The sequence below is a fragment of the Manis javanica genome, chromosome 1, assembly GCF_040802235.1.
Source record: "Manis javanica isolate MJ-LG chromosome 1, MJ_LKY, whole genome shotgun sequence".
Classification (NCBI taxonomy): Eukaryota; Metazoa; Chordata; class Mammalia; order Pholidota; family Manidae; genus Manis; species Manis javanica.
The window spans coordinates 96937252-96949952 of NC_133156.1; the positions used below are offsets into that span (position 1 = coordinate 96937252).

The 12701-nt window shown below is 38.2% G+C and overlaps 1 protein-coding gene and 1 pseudogene across 4 annotated transcripts in view; both read left to right on the forward strand.

Moving 5' to 3' along the window:
* Positions 1-9581, forward strand: LOC118973859 (PRKC apoptosis WT1 regulator protein pseudogene; annotated as a pseudogene).
* Positions 1-12701, forward strand: part of LOC108406956 (survival of motor neuron protein) — a 37808-nt gene that overhangs the window by 155 nt on the left and 24952 nt on the right. For 3 of the 4 annotated variants that reach the window (XM_017675996.3, XM_073235375.1, XM_017675997.3), the window contains exon 2: positions 9590-9661. The exons of the other annotated variant lie outside the window; for it this stretch is intronic. In XM_017675996.3, coding sequence (XP_017531485.1) covers positions 9590-9661 — 72 coding nt within the window. The remainder of the gene's footprint in view (positions 1-9589; positions 9662-12701) is intronic. 4 annotated transcript variants of the gene reach the window in all.

The following is a 12701-nucleotide window of genomic DNA, read 5'->3' on the forward strand; positions in this document are numbered from 1 at the left end:
TGTGGCGGGAGCTGCTTCCCGAGCCCAGGACGCGACGCACTCCCCCACAACTCCCCGGCCTCCGAGGGGGATCTCGGCAGTACGCTCTCTGCCAGGCCATGGTCCTCGTGTTTCTACATCTTTACCCATTTGGTAGTCTCCGCCTCAAGCTACTTCCTCTCGGAGTTTGGGCGCCCTGATGGCTTTGAGCCGAGGTCCTGCATCGACTTGATCGTACCTTGGTGTGTCCACACTGACTCGGGGGATGTGCGGGGCTTGGGTGAAGCAGGGAGACAAGGTTAAGGTTAGGAGTCTCTTGAAAATGATTCAGACTTAGATGGAGGTGTTAGCAATGGAGAGCAAAATCCTTGGATTCTAGGTATGTTTTGAAATCAGAGGAAACAGGCTTTGCATATGGATTCGATAATGGAGGTTTGAGAGAGGAAAGTCTGTAACTCCAAGATTGTCCTTAAGAGTTGGAAAGATGAAGTTGGCCCTTAACTGAGACGTACTGAGGATGGGGAACACTGCCACTAGAGCAGGTTTATGAAGGAGCAGATCAGAAGCTTAATCTTGGGTGGGGGTGAAATGTGGAGGGTGTTCGAGAGTGGGAGAGGAGAAATTCAAGGCAGCAGTTGTAAACAGGTATTTCAAGAAGTTTTACCGTAAACAGAAGGTAAAGAAATTGGCCAACGGATGGGGAAGTGAAATAAAGAGGACTTTTGTTTTTTGTTTTTGTGTTTTTTTGCTGAAGCAATGTTCTAGAGTAGGTAAAAGGGATGGATTTAGTCTTTGTCAGAAACATTGATAGTTCACGGTAGTGACAATTATATGGGTACAGATCTGTGTGGATGGGCAGATTTGGTGGGAGATTGTGAAATTCTCTTGATCACGTTGCTATTCTCTCGGTAAAAGAAGGTCATCAGCTAGGAGTGAAGAGGAGGCAGGTGGTGGAGGTTTGAGGAGAAAAAACGTAGAAGTAGGCTTCTGTGGGAGTGATTGAGTGTTGGACTAGGGAAATGTAGTGGAAGTGTTGCTACGCAACATTAAAGGCCTGCTTGAGATTTGTGGTCATGAGTTTTAAAGAATATTCTGTACTACGCTTTCTCTACTAAATTTTATGTACTTTTGTTTGAAATAAGTCATACGTGTATAGGATGGCTTTCGAGTATTGATCCTATTGCATTGATCTGTTTCTCTACCTTGATGCTAATACCACACTTTCTTGATTTCTGTAGCTTTAGAGTACATCTTTAAGTCAGATAATATAAATCTTCCAGCTCTGCTTTGCTTTTTCAAAAATCGTTGTGGCTATTCTAGGTCCTTTATATTTCCATAGGAGTTTAGAATGAGCTTGTTAATTAAATACTTTATATTAGATATGCAATTAAATATATTTGATGTAAAATATAAATATAAATCAATATAAATATATTTGATTTCGTTTTTTTTAACCCAAGTTTTCCCTGGTCATATCTTGGTTGTACTAAGCTTTTCTTCAGTAGATTCCACTGGAAAGGCTAGTGAGTAAAAAATTCTTCCACATTTTAAACTCAGTCTTGCTACTTGAAGGACAGATGAGGTGTATATAAAAATCATTGGTTCATACTTTTTCCTGTAATTACCTTTGTTTTTTTCATGTCTTTTCCTTGGTACCCCTTAGATTTTCAGTTAAATATATTCTTCCTTGGGTATGTTATAGTCAGTACTTTTTCTTCCATTTCTTTCTTGATTTTGTTTAACTCTTGATTCCAGTCTTCTCCCTTTGCCCTGGTTTCTCATCTGGATTTTAAAATTTATTGATTCAAGGTTTTTTTTTCCATATTGTGAATGCTAGTTTAGGAATATTTAATTTAAATTGGGTGTTGTGTTTTCATCTGTTGCAATTGTCATTTGAGAAGTTTTTAAGCTAAAATGCTGCTGCTTATAATAGCTTTGTATAGATGTCCTTTTCTGTTCATTTTGAAATGTCTGTTTTCCTAGTCTGACAATAACAATTGAGATGTGAGGAGTTTGGGTTCCTGTGTATCTTACTTAGAAGAGTGCCCTCTTTTACTGATACATAGAGTGCTCTTTTCTTTACCAGTACTATGTTTTGCAGTTGCAGGAGAATTGAGGGGTCTTCTGATTCTGTGATTTTTTTTTTTCAGGACTCTTTAATTTCTACTGTTTGTTTTCTTACCTTTCACCAGATCTCTAAGGAACTTCTCCCTTTCCAGGTAGCTGTGTCACCTTTGTTGACTGAAATCAACAGAGCTATTGGCTTAAGAAAGAGTTATCCGGAGTCTAACTGAGACCATGAATGACCTAGGAGTACAGTCAGAAAGTTATAATTAGAGCTCGGAAGCTCTAGTTAGAGCCTAAAAAGCCCTGAAAATAGCTTTTTACAACAGAGGATAGGTGTAAGAAAGAGGTTATATTAATCAGTATATCAAGCAATGTGTCAAGGATATACCTGGTTAGTGTCTTAAAGAACATACTCTGGACATTCCAATGCTATCAGTGTGTGAGGAGGCAAGAATTAAGATGGTTAACCATTCTCCTAAAGAATTCCACAAAGAATGTGAGAACCAGACCCACATCCAGTTTTATCTTTTATGAGGATTCCAGGCTGTTTCACTTCCTGGTCATGGACAAGGAACTTTGGCACTCTTGCTGACACAGGTGAGAATGGCTGCCTGGCCTCTTTACAGGATGACATACGAGTTATCCTGGCTGACATAGAGCCTCTACAGCTTGTATAGTTCACCTTGCCTGTGGGACCACTATGGGAGATAAGATTTCATTTTATTTCACATCTTGAACAAATAAATTATCAATCTGTAAAATGACTTAATTATTTTAAGTACTTCTTGTCATATTGTGAGATTAAAAGTTTTACATTGGAACCTATTTCTCTATATATAAAATGGAGATTAACAGGAAAATGACCAAAATTAGTTGTATGACTAAATGAGTTTAATAGCAAATATCATTTTCATGTTGCAAAACTGAAGCTCTGCCCATTAAACAACCCCTCATTGCTCCCTCTCCCCAGTCCCTGGGCAACCACCAGGGACTTTCTGTTTCTGGGAATGTGACTATTTTAGATACTTCAGACAAGTGAAACCATACACTTAGTGTGTTTGGTTTTATTTTCATGCTTTTTTTAGTCCATGGTCTTCCCTGGAATGCTGTTTTCTTCTTTACCTGTCCACATATTCCTGGTTTTTATTTCACAGGCCTGCTTCCTCCATGATCATCGAGCATGCATTTATTTCTTTTTTCTTTGAGTTATAATTGACATATAACATTAATTCCCAGTGTACAACATAAAGATTCAATATTTGTACATTTTACAAAATGATCACAATAAATCTAGTTAAAATATTGTCATGTATAATTATAAAATTTTTTTCTTGTGATGAGAACTTTTAAGATTTACTCTATCTGTAACTTTCAAATATGCAGTTTATTATTATTAACTATAGCCACCATGTTGCGTGTTGATTCCCATGAGCTGTTTATTTTTATAACTGGAAATTGGTGCCTTTACCCCCTCACCTCTGGCAGCCATGGCCTGTTCCCTGTGAGCTCAGTGGGTTTTAGCTGTGTTTTTTGCGGCTGTAGTTCCACATGTAAGTACAAGCGTGTGGTGTTTGCCTTCTTGTCTCAATACTTCATTCAGCATAATGCCTTCAAGGTCAGTACAGGCTGCAGGTGACAATATTACTTTCTTTTTTATGGCTGAGTAACATTCCATTATATGTACCACATTTTCTTTATGCATTCATCCGTGGATGGATACTTAGATTCCTTCCATATCTTGGCTATTGTAAATAGTACTTCAGAGAACATGGGGGTGCATATATCCTTTCAAGTTAATGTTTTCCAATTCTTTGGGTAAATACCCAGAAGTAAAATTGGTAGTTTCTAAATTTTCAGGAATCTTAATACTGTTTCACATAGTGGCTGTGCCTGTTTACATTCCCACCATCAGTGCTGCACAAGGGGCCCCCTTTCTCTACATCCTTGCCAACACTCATTGTTTCTTGTCTTTTAGATAATAGCCATTCAAACAGGTGTGAGGTGATATCGTTGTTATCGTTGTTTTGATTGGCATTTCCCTGGTGTTTAGTGATGTTGAGCACCTTTTCATGTAGCTGTTGGCCATTTGTATGTCTTGAGAAAAATACCTGTTCAGATCTTCTGCCCATTTTGAATTTTTGGTTTTTTTGCTAGTGAGTTGTATGAGTTCTTTATGCATTTCTAATATTAGCTTCTTATCAGATAAATTAGTTGCAAAATTTTTTTCTAATTCAGTAGGTTGCCTTTTCATTTTGTTAATGGTTTCTTTTACTATGCAGAGGCATTTTTAGTATTATGTAGTTCTGTTTATTTACTTTTGCTTGTGTTGCTTTTTCTCTTGATCTCAAATCCTAAAAATTTATCATCAAGACAGATGTCAAGAAGAGCTTACCACCTGTTTTCTTCTGAGAGTTTTATGATTTCAGGCCTTAGATTCAATTCTCTAATCCATCTTGAGTTAATTTTTGTGTATGATATAAGATAGTGGTCTAGTTTCATTCTTTTGTATGCTGCTATTCAGTTTTCCCAGTACCATTTATTGAAGAGACTATCCTTTACCCATTGTATATGTTTGGCTACCTTGTCATAAATTAATTGACCATAGAAGAGTGGGGTTATTTCTGGGCTCATTATTCTATTCCATTGATCTGTGTCTGTTTTTATGCTAATACCATACCATTTTGATTACTATAGCTTTCTAATACAGTTTGAAATCAGAGAGTATGGTTGTTTACATGTAAATTTGGGGATTTTGATAAAGATTACATTGAATCTGAAGATCGTTTTGGGTAGTATGGCCTTTTTAACAGTATTGATTCTTCCAATCTATTAGCACAGAATATCTTTTATTTGTGTTTTCTTCAATTACTTTTGTTAATGTCTTACAGTTTCCAGTATACAGACTTTTCACCTCCTTGGTTAAATTTATTCCTAGGTATTTCATTCTTTTTGATGCAGTTGTAAATGAGATTATTTTCTTAATTTCTCTTTCTGATAGCTTATAGTGTATACAAATGCAATAGATTTTTGTATATTGATTTCTGTCCTGCAACTTTACTTACTTTATTCTCTAACAGTTTTTTGGTAGAATCTTTAGGTTTTTCTATGTATAATATCATATTATCTGCACGTCAGTTTTATCTCTTCCTTTCCAAATTCAGTGCCTTTTATTTCTTTTTCCTACTTGCTCCTGGCTAGGATTTCCAATACTGAATAAAAGTGACAAGAGTGGGCATCCTTGTTCCTGATCTTAGATGAAAAGCTTCTAGCTTTTCACCATTGACTATGTTGTTAGCTGTGAGTTTCTCATATATGACCTTTATTACATTGATGTATGTTCCTTGTATACCTACTTTCTTGAGAGTTTTTAGTTATAAGTTGATGTTGAATTTTGTCAAATGCCTTTTCTGCATCTGTTGAGATGATCATCTGGTTTTCATCAATTTTATTTATGTGGTGTATTACATTGAATTGCAGATGTTGAACCATTCTTGCATTCCTGGTATAAACCTCACTTGATCATGATGTGTGATCCTTTTAATATATTGTGGAATTTGGTTTGCCAATATTTTGTTGAAGTTTTTTGCATCTATGTTCTTACGGGATATTGGCCTATAATTTTCTTCTCTTGTGGTATCCTTGTTTGGTTTTGGTATCAGGGTAATACTAGCCTCATGAAATGAATTTTGAAATGTCCCCTCCTCTTCCATTTGTTGGAAGAGTTAGAGAAAGACTGGTACTAACTCTCTGAATGTTTAGCAGAACTCACCCGTGAAGTCATCTGATCCTGGATTTTTGTTGGGAGGTTTTTTATTATTAATTCAATCTCATTATTAGTAATTGGTCTGTTCATATTTTTTGTGTGTGATTCAGTCTTGGTAGGTTGTGTGTTTATAGGAATGTATCCATTTCTTCTGGGTTGTCAAATTCACTGGCATATCATTCATAATCTGATTCTTTGTATTTCTGGTATTGGTTATACTGTCTCTGCTTTCATTTCTGATTATATTTATTGACTTTTCTTGGTGAGTGTATCTAAAGGTTTTTCAGTTTTATCATTTTAAAGAACTAGTTCTTGGTTTCATTCATCTTTTTTATTGTCTTTTTAGTTTTAATTGCATTTATTCCTGCTTTGATCTTTGTTATTTCCTTCTTTCTGCTAACTTTGGGTTTCATTTGTTCTTCATTTTCTAGTTCCTTGAGGTGTATAACTTTAGGTTGTTTAATTGAGATTTTACTTGTGTAGTGATGTGGGCATTTTTTCCTGTGAACTTTCTGCTTAGAACTGCTTTTGCTGTGTCCTGTTTTGTTATGTTGTATTTCCATTTGCATTTGTCTCAAGATATTTAATTTCTTTTTTTTATTTCTTCTTTGACCCTTCTGACATGCCATGGTGGCATGTATGGTGCAGTTGTCTTATACCTACTTCTTTTGCCTCATGTGTAGAAGTTGCTCAACTAGGTTTTAGGTTTTTCCCCAGAGGAAAATGTTCCATAGGTAGCTATAGATTTGGTGTATCAGTGGGGGAAGGTGAATGAAGGATCTTGCTACTTTGCCATCTTGAGCTACAGAAATCCATCTCTTTCTTTTTATTGCTCATACTTCACATTTTAATGTTGATCATATTTGTTTTATATTCTTTGGTGTGACTATATGTCTTAAATATCTGATTCAATCATCTCTCCAGACCAGGTAACGTGATTTCTTATACCTCTCATTGAAGAGTGCTTAGTATAGAGTGGGTGCACAAAGAAGTTATTTTTTATTTAATCAAAATTAAATGACAATGATTTTAGGCCTTTTCCAGATTACTTAATATCATTCCTATTTGAAATGAAAATTAGGCGCTGTGTCCCTGGAGAGGGGCAGAGACCCGCCAGCAGCATGACACCACAGCTGCCCAGCACCCAGGGGTTGCACCCTCACATCCTTCAGGCTGTGCGGGGAGGCGGCAGCGGAAGCCAGAGTCATATAGGCGGCCTGAGTTGAGAGCGCAGCTGGCCCCTGGGTAATATGGTGACTGGCAGCTACCGAGCCGGCAGCACCACAGACTTCCTGGAGGAGTGGAAGGTGAAGAGCAAGAAGATGTGTGTTAAGCAGAGCCCACCGGGCCTGCCCCACCTAGGGACACCGTGGGAAGCCCCCTTCAGGGACCGTGGGCACTGCTGCTACTGCAGCCAGCAAACTCAACAACCTCCCGGCTCGGGGGGCATGAACTGCTCAATGGGCCCCACAGTGCTGAGCCGCCCCCGCCCCTGCCTCTGGGCTGCAGCTGGCCACGGGCAACGAGGAGGAGCGGGTCAGCATGGCGGAGAAGGGTAAGAGCACAGGGTCCAGCACCAGGAAAGGCAAGGGGCAGACCGAGGAGTGGAAGCTGCAGGAGAAGTGGTGTTCCACTGGTGTGCTCAACATCCCTGCGGCTAAGTGCTTAGATGAGTATGAAGATGATGAAGCAGGGCAGAAAGAACAGAAACGAGAAGATGCAATTACACAACAGAACACGATGCGGAATGAAGCCATAAGCTTATTATATTCAGGCAGTTCCTCATTATAAGAGCCATCTAGAACAGATTCAGGCAGATAGAGAAAGATTTCTCTGAAGCATCTAAAAGTCAGTGTGTTCAAAAGAAAATGTGTGAAACCTGGTGACTTTCAGTAGTTGGCATCAAAATCCACTCTTGCTCAAGTCAGAAATCTAGGTATTGTTTGTGATCCTTCTTACTGTTAAGAATTCTTTGTATATTTTGGATAATAGTCTTTTATCAGCACAGCACAACCACTACCTCTGAAGAAGATATCTCAAGTAGATAGCCCTGAACAGGGAGAAGTGAGTTCAGAAGATTCAACAGGGATGTAAGTGCTTCAGGTAGTTTGGTCTCAAGTAGCACATTGGAAAAGAAAATTGAAGATCTTGAAAAAGAATTAGTAAGAGAAAAGCAAGAAAATTTACAACTTGTGAGACTAATGTAAGATAAAAAGGAAATGATTGGAAAAATCAAACAAGAAATTGGTTTGTTAAATAGAGACCTAGATGACATAGAAGATGAAAATGAACAACTGAAGCAAGAGAATAAAACTCTTGAAAGTTGTTGGGCAGATAACAAGGTAGAAGATTCAAGGCTCAATGTGGAAAAATATTTTAAACCTACTGATTGAATGTTATGGTTAGTGCTAGGACAAAATTCCTATGCTGCAATACTATAAGAATGTATATTTCTAGAAAAGAGTGGATGTGTATTTGTTTTGTTACTAGCTTAGAAAAATATTTGTTTTGTTATTAGCTTAGAAAAGTTATCAACCTTGTATTTCACAAATAAGTAACATCTTTCAGTTATTAAAATCATAGACTATGCCTCTTTTGGTTTTGTATGGTATTCAAATAGTATATGACTTAGAATCACAACCATATGAATATATTTTATTTATGGTTAATTATTTTCTCCCTTAAGGAATATACATGGTCTTTGTTTACATGAATTCAAATACTTGTGGGGAGTTATCTGCAAATGCCTTATTGCTGATGTGAGCAACCTTTTATGTGTTGATGATTTAATCATAAAGGTCTGTCTACTGTCATTCATTCTTTCAAATTATTCTAAGCAATTTAGAGTAATATAGACACATTATTTTATGTAACAGTCATCTTTAAAAGGAAAGTTACTATGAAGTTACTTAATATCATGTACTAGTTGGCTGAATATAAAATTTAAGAGAATACTTGAATTATGCTGTAGTAAATTAAAATATGCTATTTTGTATTTGAATATTGAAAAAATTTAAATCACTGTAACTTCTGAAAAGCATAGTTACAGTTTTAATATAAAATTTTTTATATAGGTACTACCTTTTCTATCATTCCAAGGTTCGTAAGTGAGCATGGGATGTTTAAAAAGTTCTTTTTTCATCAAGCTGGAGAATGTATACAATTTCCATGTATAAGAAAAAAAACCTATAATTTTAATTACCATATGCATTAAAATAAAAACCAAAATATTTATCCAAAAAGAAGAAAATTGATTAGTCAGTATTAACAACTTGTATCCTGAAACATTTTGAAAGTTCTTCTTTGAAATCTAGACACATTGTAAGAGGAAAAACTGTTCTTTGGACCTCAGAGTGTGTGGTCAGAATAGCATTACCATAGTCTGGGTAAAGTAAAGTTAATGGTGAGAAGTTTTCCCACTTTGCCAAACTAAACCCTTTAGCTGCTCTTAGGAAAGATTGAAACATGGGTTATCCTTGAACCCCTTATGGTCAGTGGTTGGGAATTAAATTGTGGAGCATTCATTTCATGGCATACCTCTTGCCATGAGGCAAATGGGATAGACATGTGAGATTTACATATGTCTAACTTTGGGGGTAATATCACATAATCTATAAGCAGATAGGTTTCCTGTGGTTTATTTAGGATTTAAAATACCCATTTTTGGTGTAATTTGGTTATGTCTTATCATGGAGTAGGATGGTTCATGGTACTATCCAACATACACTTTTGATGAAACCCATCCAAACATGAACTGTTTTTATTCTTTGCCCCTCCCAGAGTGATGATTCTGACATATGGGATGATACAGCATTGATAAAAGCTTATGATAAAGCTGTGGCTTCATTTAAGGTATGGAATATTTACTCCTTATTTCTTCATGTTACTCATTTGAAAAAATAATTGATAAGTATACTTACAGTAAAGTGTTGAAATACATATTATGCAGTTCTGATTTTGAAGGTTAATATATAATGAGTTAGATGATATCTTCATTTAGAAGTTGGTGGCCTGTCTATATGTAATCCCCTTAGCAGAAATAATTTAAGTAGAATTTTAAACCTTTATTACTTTTAATATGTTTACATTGTATCAAATTGTACAAGTTCTCTAATTTAGATTAGTGGAATGACAGTCTGAATTATTATAATTTTTCTTTTACTATCTAACCGTCTAACTTAACTGGTTTATTAAGCTATTATAAACACAGTCTGATGATTCTTTATTTCTCTCCCTTCTTATTCCTCCTCCTCCATTCTTTATATGTTAGGTGTTTTATTCTGTACTCTTTTGTGTTTCCTTTGCTTTTGTGAATAGTTGATTTTATTTTTTGTCATTAGTTAGTATTTGGTTGATCTACTTTCTTTGGTGTGATTTTATTTTCTCTGGTGGCATCTGATTAGCCTTAGGAGTGCTCCCATCTAGAGCAGTCCTTCTAAAATACCCTGTAGAGGTGGTTTGTGGGAGGCAAATTCCCTCAACTTTTGCTTGTCTGGGAATTGTTTAATCCCTCCTTCATATTTAAATGATAATCATGCTGGAAACAGTATTCTTGGTTCAAGGCCCTTCTGTTTCATTGCATTAAATATATCATGCCATTCTCTTCTGGTCTGTAATTTTTCTGTTGAGAAGTCTGATGATAGCCTGATGGGTTTTCCTTTGTAGGTGACCTTTTTTCTTTCTCTGGCTGCCTTTAATACTCTGTCCTTGATCTTTGCCATTTTAATTAGTATGTGCCTTGGTGTTGTCCTACTTGGGTCCCTTGTGTTGGGAGTTCTGTTTGCTTCCATGGTCTGAGAGGCTATTTCCTCCCCTAGTTTAGGGAAGTTTTCAGCAATTATTTCTTCAAAGACACTTTCTATCCCTTTTTCTCTCTCTTCTTCTTCTAGTACCCCTATAATACAAATATTGTTCCGTTTGGATTGGTCACACAGTTCTCTTAATATTCTTTCATTCCTGGAGATCCTTTTATCTCTCCCTGCATCAGCTTCTCTGTATTCCTGTTCTCTGATTTGTATTCCATTAATGGTCTCTTGCACCTCATCCAGTCTGCTCTTAAGTCCTTCCAGAGATTGTTTTATTTCTGTATTCTCCCTCCTAACTTGATCCTTTAGCTCTTGCATATTTCTCTGCAGGTCCATTAGCATGGTTATGACCTTTATTTTGAATTCTTTTTCAGGAAGAGTGGTTATATCTGTTTCCCCAGGCACTCTCTCGAGGGATGTCTGGGTAATTCTGGACTGGACCAAATTCTTCTGCCTTTTCATGGCAATAGAGGTAGTCATAGGCAGTTGGTGCATGCATCAGCTGGGAGAACAAAGCCCCTTCCTGCTTGCTGGTCGTCCTGCCCATCTCCACTGCCTGTGTCAGTTATCCGCACACTGGGAGCAGCCATCGGGGTAGCCCAGAGCCCTGCAGGGAGAGGCAGGAGTGCCAGGTGTGCTCTTCTGCGAGAACGGTGCCCCTTTCGCACCCTGCCCCAGCCTCCTCTTCCTGTGTAGGGCAGCCGTGCACTGGCAGTGGCCCCTGGGTCTGGCCCGGGCAGCTTCGCGCTGGGAGGAGACTCTGGGTGGCTGCTGTGGGCATGGCTGCTCTCAGGCTGCTCTGCCGCTGTGGCAAGGCCACGCCAGAGGGGGAATGAACGTCAGGCTGTTTATCACCATGGGGGGCTTCAAAGCCGTGCTGCCTCCCAGAGGGCTGGGGCGCCCGAAGCTCCTCAGATTTCCCAGCCTGCTGGGCTGAGTGTGCTGGGATGATTCTGTCCAGCTGTGAAGCCCCTGTCCCTTTAAGGCTTTCAAAAAGCACTTGCTTTTCTTTTGTCCCAGGGGAGTCGGCTGCGGGTACCTGCTCACAGATTTTACTTTTCCATTTCCCTAATATCCAGCACACCATGCAATGTGTGTCTGCGCTCCCGGTGTGGATTACTAGGGCTGGTTATTTAGCAGTCCTGCACTTCCGCTCCCTCCCTGCTTCGACTCCTTTCCTCCCGCTGGTGAGCTGGGGTTGGGGGAGTGCTCGGGTCCTGCTGGGTCATGGCTTGTATCTTACCCCCTTCGTAAGATGCTGAGTTCTCGCAGATGTAGATGTAGCCTGGCTGTTGTACTGTATCCTCTGGTCTCTCTTTTAGGCATAGTTGTATTTGTTGTATTTTTAAAAATATATATGGTTTTGGGAGGAGATTTCTGCTGCCCTACTCATGCTGCCATCTTGGCTCCACCTCCCCAGCAATTGAATTACTATAATTTTTAAACATTCAACAAGTCTTTATTGAAATGATGATTGAAAACAGTGATGCTGAATAGCAATAGTGCTGTAATTAATACCTGTGGTCTTTACAGTGTTCTAGGTACTGTTCTCAGTGTTCCACATATGTTAATTTAATCTTCCTCAAATCCTGTCAGTTGAGTATCAAATCACATGTTCTTGATGGTAGGAATATACAGTTCTTTTAGGGGATATCTGTTTGTGGCCCAAACAAGACATTTATACATTTGCCCATCATCATCCCTCTCCCCACTTGCTGAGGTATAGTCTTACAGAGTACCATGTGTGGGCTGTCAGTCCCAGCATAGATCATACCCTCATCCAGACCAACAAGCACAGAGTCCACTTCCTTCCTGGGATCACTCCTATAGCATGAGGTAAAGATCAGACCTGTATGTCATCTTTGAAGCTGGGTTCTAAATTTTTCAGTAACATGCTTTTCCAATATACACTTAGAAGTGCAGTAGTGCAGTGTTATCAAGAGAATTCTGTACAATGCAGATTAAAATGGGGTTTGATGTACAATGGGGTTGGTGATAGCAGGGGAAGTAGTCTTAATAGAGGAAAAGATCATTTATTTTTAGTTGTGTTGAGTTTGAGGTAAATGTGAAGATATGAAATTGGTATT